At 40.8% G+C, this 23,435-nt stretch overlaps 2 protein-coding genes across 2 annotated transcripts in view; both read left to right on the top strand.

Moving 5' to 3' along the window:
- The window catches only part of CTNND1 (catenin delta 1), a gene marked incomplete in the record, with an annotated part of 1,335,518 nt that extends 1,312,315 nt beyond the window's left edge, over nucleotides 1-23,203 (top strand). The window contains 1 exon segment of the mRNA XM_044076626.1: nucleotides 18,015-23,203. Coding sequence (XP_043932561.1) covers nucleotides 18,015-18,020 — 6 coding nt within the window.
- Nucleotides 1-23,435, top strand: part of FTSJ3 (FtsJ RNA 2'-O-methyltransferase 3) — a 1,310,428-nt gene that overhangs the window by 262,282 nt on the left and 1,024,711 nt on the right. The gene's annotated exons all lie outside the window — the stretch shown is intronic.

The following is a 23,435-nucleotide window of genomic DNA, read 5'->3' as shown; positions in this document are numbered from 1 at the left end:
CTTCAGTTGGAGTTCGAGGGTCACCTAGTTGAAGCTGGAGGAATACAGAGCAGTGGAATCATCCCTGTAATGTGCATACTTCCCAAAATAGGTCAGAAATGAATTTCAGGTATTAGACTTGCTTAGCACTATTTCTTATTTATAAAATATGAAACGAGGCATACAGAACACACTAAACAATATTCGCATAAACTGATGTATCTGATATTGATAAAATATTCGAATTACTACGGAAAATGTTTGAAATTGTCAGAATTGCATAAAATGAATGAGAAAACGACTGCATTTTTCAGTACATGCCTAGTTAATCCATAGATTTTGTATTCATCAAAGATGTCGTAGTTATTAGAAGTGTATAAAGTGTTTGTATGTTTGTGCAGTGTTACAGTAAAGTTATTTTGCAGAATACAGCCATTAAAGCAAATTTCGCAAAGTACAGTGTTTTGAAGAGTTTATTGTGCATTTGAATGTTACACACTTTCAGAACAGTTTGTACACAATTACAAGGGCCATATTTTCAGTGTGCATATGTTGTAGGCATGGCAGATTGATTTTGGAAACCCAGTGCACTTGTGTTCGACAGTAATATTGCTTAGAACTGGAGAGTGTTTGAACAAGAGTATATTTTATACAGGTTGCATTTTCTGGTAAGTATGACCGTGCAAAGGCATTTATTCAGCTTAATTTAGCTGGGTCAGAAGCCATAGAAAGGAATCGTTCATTTCTGTATGCACCTGCGATCTATGCATGTGAAGGTAAACCGTCATATTGTTGTACAGGCTGAGTCAAGGGAGGACCCAGAGTGCTTAAAATGTAAATTTAGAGAAATGTGCAACCCCCAGACAAATGTTACAGTGGAAGGGACTTATTTTATACAAGGAATTAAAAGCCTGGTGAAACGTTTGCATCATATATAACCGACTTGAGAAATAAGGGTAAATTTGCAGATTTGGTCCTTTAAGGGATGAGTTGAAGGACAGACTTGTGTGTGGTATTAAAGATGATACTGTGAGATTTTGCTTTGTCAGTGATTTAACTTTGAATAAAGCCATTGAGATGTCAAATATGAGCTCACAGAAAAGCACACAAATAGGCTTACAAATGAGAACTGCTCTAGAAGGCACAGTGACTAAGTTTATGCTGATAGTATGCAGCACACAGTTAAAAGAAATAGGCCCAAGCACATGGCAGCAACAGTAACTCCTGCAACCCTCACTGGTAAACCCCAGAGCTTTCCAGCAAATTCGAGTTCACACAGTCTCAGTGAAGCCTAAGATTGAGTAAGCAAACTCAAAGTATGGGCCCCCACCCAGTTTCATTGCCATCTGTCATGTTTGTGGTGGAACTCATGAATCTAAAAGGGAGAAGTGTTTAGCTTTTGGTCAACAGTGCCACATATGCAATAAATGGAATAATTTCAAAACATTTTGCAAATCAAAAGGTCCACATTCTTTCATTAAAAGGGAACATTTTTAAGAAACTAGTTAATCAGAGAGCTGCAACCCTCCTCTTTGTGCTTTACGAAACAGTCAATGCAGTAGATTTAAGGGCAAAGAAAGTATTTTGTACTGCTTGAATAAATGATAAACTCATAGAGCTCAAAGTTGACAGAGGTTCCAAGTGCAATGTTATGTCAGCAGAAACATTTGCTAGTGTGTCATAGTGAAAGACTTGATTTGGCAAGGTGTATGAAGTTTGCTTATGGAGGTGAAAAAATTCAAACCAAAGATTCAGAAGTACTTCCATGTTACTCTGCTGGAATAAGCTACAACTTATTTTATGTGGTGAAGAGGTACGTTCAGTCATTTGGGCGCAAGAGAGTGAAAATGAGACTGCTTTCATTTAATAAGGAAGTCCATCATGTTAGCTTAAAAGACCATTACTCTAATTTCGCCCATTACATTTTTTCTATCTATGCTGATCTCTTCAAAGATTAATTAGAAAAGCTTCTAGTTTTGGACTCCATGAAGTTAGATCTAGCTGTCAATCCAGTTATCAGGCCAGCTCGTAAAGTTCCAATAGCCATGCAGGACAGTGTCAAAGCAGAGTTAGATTAAATGTTGCGACAAGGTGTGCTTTGTCCAGTTGATGAACCTACTGATTGGGTGTCTTCCTTGGTGGTAGCTCATAAGAAAAACTCGGATGACATCAGAATATGCATTGACCCATGAAATTTAACAAAGCTCTAAAAAGGCATCATCCAATGTGCACAGTCAGTCGCAGCCTTGATGCCTAATGCCACTGTTTTTTCTGTCTTGGATGGGAAGTGTTCATTTTGGCAAATTCAGTTTGACAAGAAATCATTGCTCACCATGTTTGGTACTCAGTTTGGCACGTACAGATTTTTGAGTGTCATTTGGGATAAATTCTGCAAGTGTCTTTTCAGCGTGCAATGGAGCAAATTTTTTTCTGTGTATCCTTGTGCTGCTGTAGTAGGCATACTAGTAGGTTATGATGAGGCTGAGCATGACAGAAACCTCAGAAAAGTTCTAGAAAGGGCACATCAAGTGAATCTTAAGGTCAACCCACAGAAATGCAAATACGACCAGACCCTTCTAAACAGCCATTCTCCAGATGACAGCTTCAGACAATGTTCAAGCCTTGCAATGTTTTATTGGCAGGATTAACTATCTGGGAAAGTTCATTCCTGACTTGAAAAACAGATTCAATCTTGAGCTCAGTGCATTTAGTGGTGGGGTTTGATTCAATTGTATGTACTTGATTTAATTGTATGCATTTGCACATAATTGATTTATTGGATAATTGTAGTTAACATAAAATTAGGCTATCTGAAGGATGTAGTTGTTCCCTGGAAGGCAAACAGCCAAGGTACTAGGAACATCAATGAAGTTTGATAGCTGTGGACTGTGGCTCCATTGTTTTTTGTTTTTCTTCATTCCAGACTTGAGGCAACTTTCAGCACCACTCAGAGAGCTGACACGTAAAGATGTATTGTGTTCTTGGTTAGAGCAACACCTAAGATCATTTGATGTCCTGAAACAGAGAATCGCAAGTCCACCAGCTCTGATACTATGATGATTCACAATCCAGTTACTCTTTCATGTGATGCTTCAAAATTTGGTCTTGGTGTGGTCATTCTACAAGAGGGTCAACCTGCTGCCTCTGCATCAACAACTGTTACCCAAACTGAAATGCAGTGTACCCAGATCGAGAGAGCTTTTGGCAATTGTTTGCATGTTCGAAGTTCCATGATTGTTTATGGTAGACCTGTCCAGATTGAGACAGGCCAGCAACCTCTAGTCACTGTCTTGATAACGCCTATGCATTCAGCTCCAGCCAGATTGTAACACATGATGCTGATTACATAAGTATAATTTCAGTCTTGTCTACAAGAAAGGCATACATTATCCAGATCACCCAGAAACACCACAGAGCCAAATGAAAATGAGAGCTTTGATTTTGAAGTTATGGAAGTGAGATTTTTTTCTTCACATGGCTTGAGTTGAGAGATCACACAGCCATGGATCCAGTTTTACGAAGGTTCAACCACTTTATCAGTTAAGGATAACAGTCTGAGAAATCTAGTTTACCTCAAGAAGTGCAACCTTATTTTCCATACAGAGATGAGATTTTGTCTGATAAGGGTATTATGAAAGCTCCGAAAGTACTTGTTTCAAAGTCCTTGCAACAAAAGTACATTAGCATCTTGCATCGTGGTCAGCCAGGAAATGACTGTACCAAAAGGGCTGAGAGGTTTAGTATTTTGGCTTTCTATGTCACAAGATGTTGAGAGAGTACTTTTATCTTGCTCCATGTGTGATGGTACAAAACCACATCAACAGAAGGAACCACTTTAGCTAAACCAGATTCCGGAACTACCTTGGATGACAGTAGCCCCTGACATTTTCATGTGGAATGGTCAACATTATTTGATGTTAGTCTTACTCCAATTGGTTCAAGATTGACCTGCTTCCTAGGAAGAATCCAGTACTATCATTACTAAGATGGTGTCATTTTACAGTACATGGTAGTCTGCAGTTATTTCTGACAGTGGCACACAGTTTACAAGCCAACAGTTCAAAAGATTTGCTGAAGAATGGGACTTTACTCGTCACAAGTAGCCCTGAGTACCCGCAATCAAATAGTTTGGCAGAACGTTCAGGTCAGTGTTCAAAACAGTTACTAGAGAAGTCAAAACGAACTAGTAGTGATGTTTTCCTGAATCTCTGTTGAATGTCAGAAATGTTCCTCATGTTAAACATCTTGGTTCACCTGCTCAGAGACTTCTGTCGAGACAAACCAGAACCACATTACCAATTGTTAGTTGTTTGTTCCATACGTCAAAAACAGGTCAGTGAAAGCTAATCTGTTGAAGAAACACCTAACCCAGAAGTCCTACTATGATAGGACCCACAAACTGTGCAATCCATTGAGAAGTGGTAAGGATGCAAATGTCCAAAGTTTCTGATTGGAATGGTGTTGTGAAGAATATTTGCCCAGAGCTGAGATCATACATTGTGGAATCACAAGGAGCTGACTTCAGGTGGAATCAAAAACATTTGAGACCACTGTCCATGCCTATACCACAGCACATAAGCTGTGAGACTGTATCTGAGTGAGTTGTCCTGTGTTCCAATTCCAGAGGACGTTTCAAAGAATATTCCTGTTCCTCTTGATGAATCTAGAAGTTCTTGATACGAGTTGTTCACTGAAGACTGTCCCTGTTGCTAAATTTAGTTCACATTATTTGGTCGTATCTCTAAACCATGTAACAGTTGCACTGCAACTTGGACATGAATATTGTGTTTTATTTCATATGTATGTAGTAATGTGTGTCTAAATCTGATAGTTTCATGCAAAGGGCAATCTTAAGAGGGAGTATGTAGGACAATGTATGTACCTTTAAGAAGCCATCCAAGGGCTTGCACAAGTGTATAAATACTGAGCATGTGCAAGCTAGACTGCCATTTTGTAGTTAGCCGAGATGCAAGCATGTATGTTTGTAAGGTCTGTCTGTTGACCAGTTTGTTTTATGATGCTGCTACCCATTCTGATTATGTATTAAAGCATCTAAACAAAATACCCCGCCTGCTTGTCTTCTGTGTTAGAGGGGGGAAAGCAACATGTATTGTTTCTGGTAATGGGCAAGCTGTTTCCTGCACTTATTTTTTTGATTTTCAGGCCATAGAAGGTTAGCTTTGCCAAAATTTTTTTCAGCATCTTCCAGGTGTTTTAATTTTTTGTTACAAAAAGCTATGTAGATAGTGAGCCTGATGGTATAGAGGGACAAAGCCCAGATTCGGACCGGGGTTGAGTTAGTTGCTAATGTGACTTTAGGGCTGACTGGGAAGAATGGACGGTGCCAAACCTGGAAGGAAGGGTGGTGTCTCCTGGCTAACTCTGCTACTCCTGTGGAGTGTGATGGAGGTCTCATAAAACACTAAAAGCAGTCTGTTAGGAAAGGCATGCACTGGTGTGTGGTTCACATCAGTTATAGTAACTCTTTCATGTGAAGGAGCAAGCATTTGCACAAATGGAGGAGTATTGCACACAGCCCCTGACATTGGAGGGCATGCCCCCACCAGAGGTGGGATGGGTTAGGGCTAATACACAAATGCTGGTATGCTGCCAAGAGCACAAAGTACCTTTGTTTGTCCAGATGATGGCTTCCAACAAAAGATTCCCCTAGTAGAGATGAAAATTACTTTGGTCCCCACTGACATGGAATCAAGGCCAGTGTGTAACTAGGTAGACTTGAGTGGTGGGCAGAAGAGGCAGGAAAACAAAGACACTGAGATGAATGCTGTCGTCTTGGTACTATGACATTAACTTGGTTAAAGAAATGCATGTCCTGGAAGGTCTGCCATGGGTCAAATGGCACCTTTAGAGGACATTGATGGCTGGTGTATTCTGTCTGAATTATCAGGATGTTACAAGGGTTTCTGGAATTCTTTAAAGGGGTTTTTGCTATTGTTTGCATCTCCTTTCTGAGATTCTTGTTCAGAATAGATTCTTTGCAGCTGTCAAATCTGCATATTCTGACATATGCGAAACCAGTCCACACTTTAGTGCCCTTGCTGTAAACTGAGGGCAAATCTTTCCACATGTTCTTGTCATTTGTGCAGTTGTTTGAGTCTCATTTTGCTATTTGTCTTAAAAAAAAAAAAAAAAAAAAAAAAAAAAAAAAATCCATACCCAGTACCTCTAAATTAAAACTCCTAGCATTCTGATCATTCTAACGGCATAAGTTAAGACAATCTGTCTGAAAAGGTTAGAAAGTCATGCTTCGGAAGTGTCCATAAAGTGTAGCACAGAGTAAAAGTAGACAAAAATCCTTATTTGAAGTAAGTTGTAATTAAACATGGTAGAGGGGTCTATATTAGAAGATCGAATGTTTAGGTTATCGAACACCTAAACATCGACCTAATATCGAACCTCAATGTCGAATGTCCCAGGGAAACGCATCCTTTGGCCACAAAAAAAAAAAAAAACTTAACATCTAAAGTAAGTGGGGGCTTTGCCCCCCACACCCCCAATGCGGGGGCTGTGCCCACCAACTAAATATACCAACTCTGAGATCGCTCTCCAGTATGGGAAATGGCAAAATCTGGTGAACGGCCAAGGGAAATCTTTCCCTGCGTTAAATCGGCCATTAGTTTTTTGCTTTCAGTATTAGAAGATCGATGTTTGTTTTAGATCATCCTAAACATTCGATGATCTAATGTAGGCCCATGGTAGAGATACAAGAGTCCACTCCCTGAGTGCAAGTCTTGTTTGCAAGAAATAAAATACTGAATGTGATGTTGTCAATCTCACCTTTATTCCCACTTGTGGGTCGGATCCGATCCATCTTGGCCTTTCAAAACCTCAAGGCAGGCCGCCTGCAGAGCTCATGGGCATTCTCCCTTACCCTTGATAATTTCTCTAAACCTTCAGATCTCGTTTGCCACTCAGCGAAAGATGTGGATCTTCCAGGAAACTCCGAGCTAAGTGAAAGTTTCTTTATATATTCATTGTATTTCCTACTTAACTTTTGTACTTTTCTATTTCTTAGTAATTCCCTTATCCTGCTTTAGTCTGTTTTTTAAGGACTTTTTTGGCTGAGCGAATGTTCCCCTCGTCTAAGCTTTCCATTTCCAACGTCCGTTTTAGTGTGTGTGTTCTCTTTCTGTGTGAAGTGTAATTTGAATTGCTTGTGTTTGAATTCATTAATATGTCTCAAAATCAGGATGGGAAGCCCTTTTAAAAAATGAGGAATGTGGCAAAAATATGCCTCTAAGTGATGGTGTGTGTGTATTGCTTGAAGCCTTTACATTTACAGGAATCATGCTGCATTTGCCATGACATATGGCATGTAAAATAAATATTAAAAGGTTTACTAAAAACTCCCTTTTCTCAGGCTGTTTCACCGGCGTCATCTAAATCTAGTAAACCATCAGATAAGTCAGAGAACTCAAAAGCGATCTTCCTCAACTCCAAAATCATCCTCTGAAAATCTGAGGCAGAAAGCAATTAAAACTGACTGCTCCTACAGTTTCTTTGGAGCAGCCAGTAGCTTTCGGATCAGAGAGGTCTTTGGAGCAGCCTGGACCTTCTGCTCAGACTTGTTTGGCTCCCACTGATTTTAGACTTCGGAGCCAGTCCCCATCATTTGAGCCTATATCTTCTCTGGTCCATTGCCAATTTTGACAAAATTGAGATCCCCTACCCTAATCTATTAGAGGCTTGTTATATGACGATGTCGATAGGGTAGTGTAGAGACTTTTGAAGACACCAGCTTTGGCCAAGTTATTACTGGATCCAAGCCCAAAGGCATAGGATCCGGCAAAGTCCTCTTGGTGCCTATTCCTCCTCCAATCAGACCCCTGGTATCTGAGCTGGAAGATACAGATGTCCAGCTGGTGTCAGTCTCTGATCCCAGGCCCAAAGGTTCCTCGGATCTGACCTCTGCCCTGAGTTCTGCTCCATTGGAGTGAGAGATCTCTAGCAGCCGACACTCCCCATTCGGACCTGGGGAGTGGGCTTGGATCTTGTTGGATCTGACCCTTCATCTTGGGGCTTCAGCATCTGATCTGGGATGACTTTGGATCCGGGGCGGAGCATCTTTAAGGTTATGAGGAGGGTAATGACTACATTCCAGTCTCACACGCTCTTCAGTATCTTCCTCCTACTTCTGGACCAGTGACTTCACTTTCTCATGTAGGCTTTCCACAGGACTGCAAAGACCCCAGGCCTCAGGACATCCTGTAAGGGACCCCCCATTTCTGAAACTTCCCCAGATCACCCCAATGAGGAAGTCCCGTGAAAGAGGAAGCATCTGGACTCTCCAGAAGTCAGTCACATCTGATACGGACTTCAATGATGCAGAAGGGTCCCCTCGGTCACCTCCTGAAGGTGTCTCCTTTGGAGACATCCTGGAAATGTTAAAGCAGAGAGGTAATTGGCAGTCCACAACCCCTTCAACTAAGGAGTCTGTATACCTGAAGGACTTCAGGTCTCGGCTTTTCACCTCTTGGATGACCCCTCCTTCAATGAGCTTATTGAGTTTATCTCTCAGAAGGCTTGGGAGACCCCAGACAGCATAGAGCCTACTTATAGGAGACCAAATAAATATATTACTGCCCCTTCAGACTAGCTTTTCCTCACAAAAGGTTAATGCCGTGGTTGTGGTGGCAGCCACTAAAAAGGAACAATCTAAGACTAGTTCCACTGTGCATCACTATCCATCCCCCAAATAAAGATTCTAGGACCATGGATAGATACAGGAAGCTTGTCTTTTTGTCAGCAACCTTCACCTTACTGTTACTGAATTACTTGACACATTTTACTAGACTACAGAGGGATCTGAAAGGAGTTGTCAGACTCCCTCCAAGGAGCAGTAAGCTGATGAGGTTGCAGACAAGGTAACTTCTCAGCTTGCCACTCTAAATTCTGTCGTAAACTCTTCCATGAGACTCCTCTCATATGCAGCAGATTGACTGTGGCAGTGGGTTCGGGCATCTCCCTTAGGAGGCAGGCCTAGATGTTCTTTTGCAATTCTGCAGAGCTCTTCATCTTTAATACCCCTTTTGATGGCTCCTGTCTTTTTGGGTCCAAAGTTAGAGATGCTCACCAGGTGTGAACAGGAAGGCAAGACCTTGTCTACCGTTGTACATTTTTCCACACCAACCAGACCCTTTCCTAAAGGTCAGAGGTAGTGGAAAGATGTGGTTCAAAAAAATCACAACGGTCTTTCCAAGACACAAGGTAAAAGTTCCCCTAAAGATTTGGGGGTGGGGCAATAATGTAAGATGCTGCCCTTGCGGCAAGGGAGGTCCGCAGAATCAGAACTTCAGAGAATCTTTCTTTGGTAAGCTCTTTCAGTGCTCCTAATGGGGTTCCTGGTTGTCTGCTTCTGGAGGCAGTCTGGTGACGATTGCCTCTGCACCTTCATATCTGGCTAAGAATAACAAATGACAGATGGGTGCAGAACATATCCAGGGGGCTACATCATTCCCTTTTCCTTCCCCATTCCCAAAAACAAAATGGTTTCAGACATTCCACCCAGACAAAAGGAACAAGCAACCTTAGAAATGCAGAAGTTGTTAAGAAAGTCGTCCAAGAAGTCCCAGCAGACCAGAGGATAGGGAACTTACTCAAGATTCTTTAGTTTCAAAGAAAATAGGGGACTTGGAGGCCCATTCTGGATCTCTGCAATCTAAACAAATCGGTTAAAAAGAGCGAGTTCCAGATGGTGGCACTGCAGACAATACTTCCTTTTTTGGAAAAAGACAATTGGATGTGCTAAATAGATATTCAGGATGCGTACTACCATATACAGATGGAAAGGCGGTCTAGAGCACTTGTGCTTCCAGCTTGGAGCCACTCACTTCCAATTTCGAGCTTTGCCCTTTGGTCTCACTACAGCTCCCAGAGTGTTCACCAAATGCATGGGAGTAGTTGCGGCTTACCTGAGACATCAAAGATTCCAGGTGTTTCCATATCTGGTTGACTGATAACCGCCCCAACCCAGCATCTTCTGCTGCAGGCCAAAGACTCCATGCTTACAACTGTTCCTCTCTAGGGATTACAGTAAACTACGACAAATCTGCTCTAGAGCTGTGTCAGAATTTGGTCTTCATAGGAGCAGAAATAGACACAAGAAGGATGATAGCAAAGCTTCCACAAGGCAGAGTAGACGGTCTTCAGTATTACGTAAAAATGTTGATCAGAAAGAAACTGTGGTTTCTGCCAAACTAATTCAAGTGCAAGGCAGAAAATGGCTGCTTCAGTTGTCCTTATTCCCTTAACTGATCTTAACATGAGAATACTACAATGGTTACTTTCGACAGTGGTCAATTCTAGAATTACCAGTGAGACACACAATCATGATAAATTCATGCAAAAAGGATCTTCAGTGGTGGATTCACTCTCCTCTGGTATCTCAGGACTGTCACTTTATTCCTTCCTAACCCCAAACCATGGTGACCACGGATGCTTCCTAGATGAGGAAGGTGGGGAGTTATCCAGGGAAGACTATTCAAGGCATCTGCAATCAACATGAGGCCCATTTTCACATAAATGTCCTGAAGATGAGGGCTGTGCTTGTAGTGTTGCAAGCATTTCAGGACTCTCCCTCTGGGAACAATAGCAATCCAGTCAGACAACATATCTGTAGTATGGTCCATAAACAAACAAGGGATCCAAATCTTATCCCTTTTTCCAGGAAGCCCTAAGGGTTTGGCAGTGGGTTACATTTTCTAATCAGTTCCTGATAGCAATGCACATCCTGGGGAGATCCAAAGTAATAGCAGACAAATTGAGCAGAGATGTACTATTGCCACACTAGTGGTCCCTCAATCGGAAAATTGCTGAAGAGTTTTTCCATAAATGGGGCCAGCCTTGCTGTGACCTTTTTGCTTCAACCATCAGTGCCAAATGCAGCAACTACTTCGACCCGACTCTCCCTCTGGGGGAGTCCCCAAGGGATGCACTTCATGATTGGCCACTGGGTCTCCTTTATGCCTATACCAATTCCTGTAATTTCCAAACTACTACTCAAAGCAGGTTTGTTGAAGACAATAATCCTAATTGCCCATTATTGGCCTTGCCAAATATGGTTCCTTTTCCTTCAGCCTCTTATTCAGAATGAACCATGGATTCTGGACCCCATTCTAGATCTTCTGACGCACCCATCAGGAATGGTTCATCCCAATCTTAACTTCAAACTTGACAGCTTGGCTGCTGCAGTTCCCGATAGCCAGGTTCCCTTTCCTCTCCTGTAAGACTCATTTTAATTTCTTCACCCAAGTCATACACATGAAAATTGTACAAGGGAAAATGGAAGAAGTTTGTTTTATGGGTTAATTCTAATCAGATTGATCCATTTACTGCTCCCTTACATTTTATATTGGACTTCTTGGCTAAACGTTTGAATGAAGGTGCTGTTTCAGCTACTAGTAGAGTTCAGTTGACAGCAATTTCAAACTTTCATATAGGCGAAAATGGCTACAGAATCATGTCAAACAGGCTTTGTAAAGCCGCCTTAAAAGGAACTACACTTTTAAGGCCTCCGTACAAAGACCTATCTCCACCTCAGGATCAGAATTTTGTGTTGTCGCATATCTATCCCCCCTTTGAACCTTCTGATAGCTGTGACTACCGGTCTTTCTTGGACGACGCTGTTTCTAGTAGCTATCACCTCAGCAAGGAGATTTACAGAATTACAAACTTTATCTGTCAAACCACCATACTTTAATTTTAGATAAGGACAGCTTCTTTACACATCGACCCCTACTTTTCTGCCCAAAGTTGTATTTGAAAGTAACCTCAGTTAATCTATTGAGTTACCAGTATTCTTCCTAAATTTTCAGAATAAAGGGGAATATTCATTACATCTATTGGATGTTCATAGACAGTTATGTTTTTACCTACATAGAACTACAGAATTCAGAAAATCAGATTAGCTATTTGTCTCCTATTCTAACACTAAGAAAGGCTTGCCAGTATCTAAGGTTACCTTATCCAGATGGCTTTCTGAATACATTTCCTTTATTTGCAATTCTAAGAACAAGACTCTCCCTGCACCTGTCAAAGCTCATTCCACCAGGGCAATGGCTGCTACTTCAGCTTTCCAAACAAGGCTATCTCTGGACAGTATCTGTACTGCAGTGACATGGGCAAGCCCCATTACTCATTACAAAGTAGATATGGCCTCCATGAGTAGAGCATCCTTTGGCTGTATGGTCCTGAGGAGTAGTCTCCCATGAGCCAACCAAGAATCCGGTAGCTTAGGATGCAGTCCCACAAGTGAGAATAAAGGAGAGATTGACAACATCACACAACAGTTGTGTACTTAATATAACGTTCCATGTGTGTTGTCCATCTCTGCCTTTATTCTCTCAACCCACCCACCTACCCCCTGCCTACGCTCCTGGGAGTCTGGGTAGTAATTGGATATCCTTTGGACTCTAACCTCAGAACCCACTTATTGTTACACTATAAATATTGTTCCCTATAACCTTCACCAATGTTTTTTTCTTGTGGGCAAACAAGATCTGAGAGTTTAGGGAACTGCATCATGGGTAATGGAGAATAGTCACAAACTTTGATGATGGCCTTGAGCATTTGAAAGAGGCAGAGATGGAGCAGATGGATTAGATCCAACCCACAAGTGAGAATAAAGGCAGAGATGGAAAACACACATGGAATGTTATGGTAAGTACATAACTTTTTTTCCTTACTTGAGGTCTGCATGCCTCTGCACTAGTCATTGTTATGTATACATTGTCTGAAATACATGAAGTTCAAATGCTGACTGGATTAGTCACCCATTTCAAATGCACCTTTTTAGCCGCCCTTTTTGCACCATTGTGTGAGATACTTGCAGGGCACATTTTGACATTTTCAGACTTAAGCATGGCACTAACATGGGAGCAGTTCTCAAAACATTTGGGCTTAAATTAAAAAATAAATCGGGGTGGGGACAGGGATTGAGTTGTCTCGTGGCAGCCCTGAGGGAGATGCAGAGGCATGTCTGAGCTCTCTGTACATTTAACAAATGCAGGCTAGACCCTGACATCGAGTGGAAACCTCCTTTCCACAAGTTATGCCTAGATTCCAAGAAAAGGTTGGCTTCAGCATTTTAAGTACTTTGAAAAGAATGGTCAGCGCCCCTTGTTCCAAGGCTTCAACCTACTTGCCAAAGCTCCTGCTGTGGCCCCATTCTACCCTTTTAGACAAAGTTCAGTTAATGAACACTCCAACATAGCAAATGTAGCTTTAAAAAATAGAATTAAATTAAGGTGGCTCTTCTCAATGCTAGAAGTGTAAACAAGCTTCCTGACCTCTATGCACTCGTGTATTTTGCAGCACTTCCTCGGTGTATGGGTTTAGTGCATGCTATGTCCTGAGATCCTGTAGCTGCTGCAGTGGAGTGTCCATATTTTGCCATACATCCGTATCACCTCTAGAGACCCTCAAATGGACCTTGTCAAACTCCAACTAAACAAAGTCAGAGCTATTCTTTCATCAACTGTTACAGGATACCTTCTGTAACCCAGTTGTTCATGTGAAGTTCCTAAAAGGTCATAGATATATTCCCCATGAATAAGAACTCCATCATTCTGAGAGTAACTACATTCAGTTGGCTGGAGTACCTACTCCTTTGATGTAGAGTATGCTCTTAATTTTTTAGATCTAATGAACAAAAAGTCAGTGGACCAGGTTATTAGCCCAGCTAGAGTACACATTTTCCTTGACCCGCTACTTACAAATGTAGCATCATTGTGTATACCTCCCCTAGTAACTCTCCCTTTCTGATTAAGTCAGGCCATAAGCGAGTAACCTTTTTCTTCAAACTGTATGAATTCAGATATATTGGTTTCAGGGCATTTTAAGACTTGACACAAATTGCCTCAAATTTATGAAGTTGTCTCTGAATTCACTTATAACATTTTACCAGATATTCACAAAGGGGTTTTTATTCCAGCATATATGTATAGACTTGACAGTCCTATAGATCAAAATACAGTGGGAAATTTAGAAACACCCCCTCCCAGGTAGTCCACCAGTATAAATAAAATCCACAGTAAATGGAAAAACTCGCTGTACAATTCATAGAAAATATTAGGAATCTGACTAAATTAAAAAAAAAAAAAAAGTATTATATGCACTTAAGCCAGTCCAAGGATTCAGGTTGGCATCTAAAGCCAAGGACAATTACAAATCCTTGTGTTTAACATGTACAGAACTGTTAAATGACAAGCCTTCTTGGAGCTAGTGGACCTTGCCAGTGTACTAGCAAATGAACTTGGGGCATATTTCAATCTTGAGATGACAATTCAAAGTTTTAAGGTTCCTTTCTCTCACTGATCCCCTGTAATCACTAAAGAACATGTAATGAAAGTGCTAAACAAGACCAAGAACTCTTCCTTCACAGGACCAGGTAACATACTGAGCTGTTTGTTAAATAGCACGGAATGTGCTTTTTTGGATTGATACTGTTATAGGTTCATAGGTAGGTACTAGGCTATCTGCCCGAAGGGATTTATAAGCCTAGCCGGAATGCGTTTGCTTTCGCTGCCCCCTTAGATTAGTTCATTGTGCCTCTGTCCAGCAGAGCCATTGAAGTGATCCCTGGGGTAAACTTGGTTTCCCATCCACTCGTCATGGTTCCTCTTGAAGAGGGTTAACGAAGAGCTCAGCCTAATGTAGATTGGAATCTTGTTCCAGAACATGGGAAGTCTCTGGGACAGGAATCTATCCCTTCAGCATGTCCTGTTTATTGTTGTGGTGAGGTTTAGATCCCTGGAGCGTGTGGCTTGAGGGGATATGGTTTTCTTTAGGTGGAGCATGTCTTATCAATTCTGGGTTGGATATGGCCTTGTATGTCCGGCAGAGATCACCTCTGAGTAGGCGGTATGCAACAGAGTACAGATGGAGTTTCTTCAGTCGAGCTGCATAGGGCATCTGCTTGAGGCCAGTGATCCTCTTGGTGAGGTACTTTTGTGGTCTTTCCAGTTGTTGCAGGTGTCTTGTAAGGTACATCCCAAATGGGGCATTGTACTGTATGATGGGTCTAAGTGATGCGTAGAGGGGCCCAATGACCTCTTTCGATCTGGATGCAAACCCTTTTGTGATGAAGTGGGCTATATAGAAGGATTTTCTGACCACTTTGGCAATGTTATTATCAAAGGAGAGGTTACTATCTACTTGGGTCCCTGATCCCTTATTACGTCTTCTGGATTTCGGGGGCTACCACCTATGTGATAGTTTGTGGGCACTTTGTTTTTTCCAAAGGGGATGACTATGCACTTTTTGGCATTTAGCTTGAGGCCATGGTTTTGACACCAGGTATCTGTCTCAGTGAGACCCTTTTAGAGGATGTCTGTGTCAGCCAGAGTGTCAATTATAGCACCTAATTTGCAGTCGACTGCGAACTTGGTCAGCCATAGTCTTCCTGTGCTTGCCTGTACCTCTGAGAAGTATATGCTGAACAGGAGGGGCCTAGGACTGAGCCCTGGGGAATGCCACTTGTAACCGGTTTAGAGTCAGACCTAGCTCCCGCAACTCTTACCATGTGGGTTCTGTCCATGAGCCAGTTGGCAACCCATCTCGTGACGTAGGGGTTTATGTTCAGGCTGTGGTAAGCTTGTCTATAATACCCGAGTTGGGGAATGGTGTCTAAGGCCTTTGCGAGGTGTAGGTAGGCTGCGTGGACTACCTTTCCCTCGTCTGTAGCCTTGGTAACTGTCTCGAAGTCCACCAGGTTTAGGAGGCATGATCTGCCCTTACAGCCGAACTGGGTAGGGTCCAGTGTTTGGAGGTCCCCAATATCTCTGTTAATGAGATCCATGATGATGCACTCCATAGCTTTACAGAACAATCTAGTCAGGCTTATAGGGCAATAGTTCCCGGGATCCGTTGTGGCTCCACCTTTGTGGAACGGAATAACCACTGCTGTGCGCCACTCTGTGGGCACACAGCCTGTGGAGAGGCTGAGTTTAAACAGTGTGTTTAGGTGAGGGGTTAGTTCATCTTTGAGCTTGTGTAGGATGCAGCCTGGGACACCGTCCGGTCCCATTGATGCTGTGTTTTTGGCTTTGGAGAGGGCTGTTTTAACCTGAGTGCCTGTGATTTCAGGGGCACTACATTCTTCTGGTATAGTTTTGGGCCCTTTTGGGACTTTTGGCTTTCAAAGTACAATTTTGTGCACCGGTGACCCATCCAGCTCAAAATAGAATCAGAGTTTGATGGTCTCAACCAAAATTCTTAAAACTGAATTTATAAATGTAACCAGATTCCTGCTGAACTTTCAAGAATGTATTTATTTTTATCTTAGACTTGGTTGAACTCTGATCTGCTAGGATTCAAACCTCTGTATTCCGTTTTACAGCTTAGCCCTCTTCCATTCAATATATTGCATTGTGTATTTGATACTGTAGGTGCTGTAGACTGCTTTTTAGATTTGACCACTTTTTGTTAAAAGTGAGGAGTGTACTATGGATTAGACTTTCAAGTACCAGAATGTGTTAAATGCAGGGGCTTTATTGTTTGGAGACTGCAGTATTTGAGCATACTTTTCATTTGTGGATATTGAAATGATTTACAAACCAGCAAGTTTTTCTTTTGCAACTACTGAAATACATTGTGGCATAGAGTGAAGTAAATGAGCGGTTTTGAGTTTACTAACATTACGTTTGTGTATAATACTTTATTTTGAGAGTTACCAGCTGCTAGGAATGCTGCATATACATGTTTCTGAAAACTTCATGGTCATTTGAAGAAGAAGGTCTGATACATCTCCATACCCTATGAAGTTCCTTATTGGAGGCAGATTGAATGCTGCCACTGAAGCAGTAAATACATGGATGGGAGAGGATTTCACTGTTAGAGCCCTAGCTACAGTTGTCCAGGTACTACTACTGGAAAGCTATTCATAGTGTTGCAGCAGATTTTAGTACAGTAGCACTAGTGCAGAGGAGAGATGTCTGTGGGTACAGAACCTATGATGGAGTGCTAATAAGTTAATAGGCTGTGCTTTTTCATGCCCATTGAATATCCACAAATAACACCCTATAGAAATCTGATCAGCACTGCTATAACCCTGGAGTTTGAAAGTGGGGAATCATTGAGTGTACTGGCAAGCAAGATGAACTCCTCTGCCAGCATGATGGGTTGTAAGGAAAAAAAAACAATAGAAAATGGTGTAGGAGTTCTGTTTTCTATTTCAAGTTGAGTAGAACAGCCTTGCAGTACCGTAATGAAATATTTAACTTACAACTCTAAATTTGCGTGTCCCTTCAGACTACTTTCTCCAGTTGCATTTTCCCCATTAGGTTAACTGTGGATTGGAGTTTTTCCCTAAACCCTACTATAGCTGCAGTCACTAGGGTAATTTGTTTTAACAGACGAACTTCCATGCTGCTTTTACACCATTGTAAAGTAACATGACTTTGTAAAACCTAAGACTTAATTTCAGGTGAGCATTCCCAAGGTTTTTAGTAGTGGAACAAATGTTCACTGCTAGCTTTTTTTTGGCATCCTGAACAGCATAGTGTGTGTAGGTAGGTACAGTGCTCACATTATTCTAGTGGCAGGCTCAGTGAGCCATGACGTGGGAGTGTACACTTAGGCAGTCCAAGCTGCATTCCATTCCCACCCTCGGGTAGTGCAAGTCATAGGTACTGACAAGGCCCACTACCTTCAAAGCCACTTGGTAGTGTTATGTTTACTAACCATTTTGCATTGTAATGTGTAGTGTATAGTTTGGCATGAAACATTTTAGCCCTTGTTGAATGTGTGTGCATATGTTCATTGTGAATTCACTGAAAGATGGAGTGAATTTATTTGGGACGTCATTCAGTACAGATTGCAAAGTTTTTTATTAAAAAGTCTAAAATCAGGAATGACAAGGGGGCAATGCATTGTACTCTGCAAGTGTAAACATGAGATAATCACCAATTGTTATTGCAAGTATGAACACAAATAAATATTTTTTACTGAACCAAGATTATAATAAAGTACTTTCCAATTGACATTGTCCTTTTTTTTTTTTTTCTTCTCACTTGCAGAAATAAGTTCTATTTAGATTTGCATATGGACTCTTCCAACTGTCGTTTTCCTACTGGAGGACTTTTGGTTATGACTTTTCACGAGGGGACCAGAGTGAATGTTTTTTTGCAAAAGCAGCAGTTTTTCTGCATTTCTCCCTCCAATTCTGAAGAAGGAATTCTGTCTGAATAGGAGAGCTGGTGGATTAACGACAAACTGAAAAATGCCATATAACTAGTCTTTCCTACTTAGTGCTCTGTAACCTGCAGGGCTTGCTGAACTTGACGAGCTCTGCAGTCTGCCTTTTGAAATGCACATGTGTCTTGGGCAGCATTTATTTTGATATAGAAATCTGAAAAATTATTTGGGGGGGGGGGGAGGGACGGGTGTTATTTTCAACAGATTGGAAATGCTGAGGGGGATTTTCCTTTGGACAGATCTGTTACCAGAGGCACTACACCACCTTATGTTAACCCCTTTCAAGTATTGTTTTGAATGTACAAGACCTAATGATTCCAGTGCTTTTTGGACCTCCTGTGGGTTTTTTTTTAACGTTTAAAAGGGAGCATGTTTTAAATGCCTTAATACCCTGCCCATATCTGCCTGTTGACTGCATTTCTTTTAAATGTTTTGAATTTTTTTTCAGTTCAGGGGAATTTGTTCATGAATTTTTTTTGGCATTATTGCTGGATATGGTGGCCAAGGTATCATCAGTGTACTAATGCCTTGCAAAGCCTGATGGTTTCTCTTGCTAAAGCTGTGCCAAATTGAAATCTCTGCAGTCGTGTCATTGATACAAGGTTGTAAAAAGTGATGACCGCACAAAATCCTTGTTGGTTGCATTTTGTACTGTCTTTTCTCTGATGCTCACCACAGGTGAGAGGTGAGCATTGTACCGCAGGTAGTTTTTTTGGGGGAAAGGGTGCTTTGCACTATATGAGCACTGTTGTGGACCCAGTAAAAGAAAATGTATTGCTATTATGCTGCAGCTGGTTGGTTTGGAGGCTTACTGTTGATTTGTATTTAATGCCATTCCTTTGTAGCACATCATTCTTGGATTGCCGCAGTGTATGTATAAGGATCTGTAGAACAGCTGTAAAAACTGCATAGATTTTGGAAGCAAAAGTCACCATGCTGCTCATGCAGACAGCTTTGAAATGGTAATCTACTAGCCTTGCAGAGTAAAGAGACAAACATTTTGGAGTAAAGAGGTCTTAAGAAAGAGCTTAAAGGGGACCATAGTGTGGTGTTATATGAGCTTTAAAATTGTTCCAGGATCTTTTTGAACATGTGACAGAAAACAGTGGTTTGTATTGAGAGCTGCAGTGGTTTTCAGTTTCATATAACTACGTTTCCCATTTTTTTTTCCAAGAAACTGTCTTTTCTTGTGTAGTAAGACAGGGAAGGGGTTATTTTTTTAAATGTCTGTTAATTAAAATGTTTTGCTTTTTATTTTTTTCTTGTACAATATTAATCCGTAAGAAGAGTTTAGAATTTTTAATCACATGCACTTTTCCTCTTAATATTGACTTTCCCTATGCTGTTAGACTGTTTTTGTATGTATAATGGTTTTAAAACGTATATAAAAAGTGTGGAGGTGAATTGTATTCTTTTTTTAATCTTGCTGGTGGGATAATTTTTAGAAATGGGGGAGTTAATATGTAGATAACTTTCATATTTTAATTAACTCTTTCCTGCTCCCCCTTCTAAAAAAATGTTTCTGAGATTGAGTTTATTATAGCAGAATTGAATGTAAGCAGGAAAGTTAACACTAAGAAATGTAGAGCTTCAGGGTGTTGTAGAACTGCACTGTTGGGGAACCACATGTCTGCAAAGTACAGTATAGGAGTACCAACATTTCATATAAAATCTGACAAATCACCAGAATTCCTGTGAACTCCTTGAGTGTCCTTTCAGTTTCCTTGTAATAATTGGGCCTCCCAGTAACTCTCCTTGGAAAATGTAATTGAGTTAGTGTGTTTAAGTTGAAGCCACCATGCCAAAACACAATTTGGAATGGATTGGGGGGGGGGGGGCACATGCATAGTTATTTTATCTCTGAACTGTTCACCTGTTGAAGTGGTTTAGAAAATAATATTTTGCTATGCCCTGTTGTGGTACTTTCTCTTCTCCCAAGTCTCACAACAAACTGTGCAGTGTGATTTTGATTACAGTTGGTTGGTTTGCCTGTCTTGGATGTACATTGTTACAAGATGTGTATACTGTTGGAGCCAAGGATTTTTTTATTACAAGAAGCCTGGCATAAATTTGTTTTTAGATCTGAATTGAGTGCTGTACCAATAATATTTTGCTATGCCCTGTTGTGGTACTTTCTCTTCTCCCAAGTCTCACAACAAACTGTGCAGTGTGATTTTGATTACAGTTGGTTGGTTTGCCTGTCTTGGATGTACATTGTTACAAGATGTGTATACTGTTGGAGCCAAGGATTTTTTTATTACAAGAAGCCTGGCATAAATTTGTTTTTAGATCTGAATTTAGTGCTGTACCAAGTTTAAGAAACCAAGTGCTTTTTAAGTGCTTCTGTTGCTGCTGATTTTGGTGAAATTATTTTGATTTGTGCATTAAAATTTAATTTTATGTAATGAAGGTTCATCATCACAGTAGTAGTATTCTGCTACTTTATTTCTGAGCTACAGTAGCTCTTAATCACCATTATGCCTTTCTTCAGGACTTGTAGCATGAAAGAAAATGCACACTGTAGTGCAGGTTCCAGCCTGTTCCTTCAGTGCCAGAAGTTGAGGAAAGGGGTGCTTTGAGTCATTTGACTTAGCTGTGTTGGCCCCATTGTAGACCAGCTTTAAAGTGCAGGCTCTTGGCAGCTATGCAGTGTTTCCTCCCTGGTGCACATCCTTCCGTCTGTCCACAACCCCTTCTTCCCATTTTTGCATGTGGGGTTGGGGTGTTACTTTACCCGGTGACAGTCATCTGGAACCAAGGTTTATACCATTGAGTGGCTAGCCCTGCCACAGTACTTCATCCACACCACACACACACACACACACCTGTGGCCCATTTAGTGTGTCCAGTCCACCTACTGCATGTCTTTGAAATGTGGGTGGAAACCAGAGCACCTGCAGGAAACCCACGCAAACACAGAAGGGCATGCAGACTCTGCACAGAAGGCACCCTTGCCGAGAGCTGAATTAGGGAACCTCTTGCTGTGAGGTATTAACACTATCCATTCCGCCACTGTGCCTCCCATCTCTTGAATTATTTTGGAGTGGGCACTTCTTTGCAAGCTGATGTTTTTAGCTGTTGGCGTGCAGAAAATATTTTCAGCTTTTCAAAAAATAATGGCAGCTAGAAACCAACTGATTTTGGAGAGCTTTGTCTGGGTGCCAAACTGTTCTACCTTGACTTTACAATTTTCTGTTTTTTGTGATTGACCAGTATTTTCCCTGTTTTGCTAGCATTAGAAGTTGACTACATTTGCCAGTGGGAGTGCTACTTGGAGGATTGGGCAGGATAACCATGATTTTTCTGCCTCTCTCTGGCTTCTCCTCCTGACTTGCAAGTATGTGGAAAATAACATTCGGTGCTATCCTGATTAGTCATCCAAAGTCTCTATTGGAGGGGGGGGCACTCTATTTTTCTGATAACTGCTGTACCCAGTAATATTATAGACTGTCTCACTGAAGTTTGTTAGGATAGGTGATATTGGGGGGGGGGGGGGGGCAAGTCTTTCTATAGTCTATTTCATTGAAATTTACTCAGGTTTTGATGTTTCTGCTTGCATAGTCATGCAACGTTTAGTGAGATGTAGAGGTCTTCACAGATATTGAAAGTTGTGAAAGCAATAAATATACTTTTTTATTCACAGATGTGTACAGATTTGGTATAATGGAAAGTGTGTATTTAAATGAACTGTTTGTTCCGAGGAGCAAAACTTTTTTTTTTGGGCTTTGGGGCTCAAGGTGGAATAATTTTTGCTTTGTGTAATTCCAAATGCCAGGGACCACTGCATGGACAATCTTTTATTGCAGTCCTTTCCTTTTCCAGAGGAAGCTTGTTTGCAATGTTCTGTCTTCAGGAGGCCTTTAATTTATTTTTATCAAATTTGATTTTTTTCTCTGGTAACCGGGAAGAAATGTGTCTGTAATATAAACTGGAGGTGCTTACCTTTTTTTTTTTTTTTTTAAATTCTTTTAGCTGTCAGTATATATTTTTTTCACTGCCATCAGATTTCCTTAGTTCATGCACACGCTTCAATTCAGTCTCCTCCCCCACCCAGCTACACAGAGCTGAATCATGAGATACAAACTTCTTAAAATGTGCTGAAAATGTGTTGTAGGACAGGAGTAAATGATACAGAAGTCTGGAACAGGTTAAAATAGAACTTATTAGAGAAACAAGTGCTGAAAAACTTGGAAAGCCGCAGTTATTGGAGATGCACAGCAGTAAAATGGAAGATTTTCACTTAAATGGATTTAGTTCACAATTACCTTTTAAATCACTTGCATCATCTCAATGTTTATATCTCAAGTGCAGCGTAAACCTTATAAACAAACTTAGCACATTATGGTGGTGGCATTTGCCAACACATACCATGGTGGTAAGGTGCAGTTTTTTTTCCCCTGTGGCTTTGATTTCATTTTGTGGACTGTATATCTGAAGTATTTAAGTTATGTAGAAAAAAAGTAAGAGTAAAGTAGATAATTAAGAAAACACATGAGAAGTAATAAAAAATGGTCTAATTACATAATGCTAATGGACATTTTTGTAGCTTTTTCACCACGCATTTGTTATAAAAGAACGTTTCATTCCTATAAATGAAAACTATTTTTCTTTTTTTCCCCTCAACAGATGGTTGCAGAATGAAGGCATGCAGATCACTTGGTTTAGTCTGCCCTGAAAGTGTTTTGAGTTGTTTGGGAGGGGTGGAAATGTACAGGCAACCATGGGTTTCTGAGTGTAATGGCTACTTACATGCACACTAAAAAAAAAATGTATATTTTGAGGGTGGGATTTGATCACCTTTGATCATTTATTAAGAGGTGAAAAGGTTTAGGTGACGCAAATGGACTGAATTTCTTAGCTTTGTTTCAACCACTACATTCTCGTGTGTTAACGGTTAACATGCCACTAATTCCGATGAAAAAGTAATTTAGTTTTGTCAATCTGCATATGTTTCTATGCTATGCCTTCTTGTCAATATGATTTTTTATAAATAAAACAGTTTAACCACAAACTACCTGTTTTTTAATTTGTATTTTTTTTTCATAATTTCAGTAGAAGCTGTGGCTTCAGTGTATGCCTTTGGATAACTGTAATGTGGACCATTTAGCATGCAAAAGTTTCAAAGTGTAAACCAAACTATTTACGTTCACATTGTTGACCTGTAATTGCTCAAACAGTGTCTCTCACAAATTCTCTAGTTGCATCACTTAGCAAAGTTCTGGAGCTTTCTGGTAACAGTGCAG

The sequence above is a fragment of the Protopterus annectens genome, chromosome 1.part1, assembly GCF_019279795.1.
Source record: "Protopterus annectens isolate FY-2018-M chromosome 1.part1, PAN1.0, whole genome shotgun sequence".
Taxonomy (NCBI): Eukaryota; Metazoa; Chordata; order Ceratodontiformes; family Protopteridae; genus Protopterus; species Protopterus annectens.
This window is presented reverse-complemented; position numbering and strand designations above follow the sequence as displayed.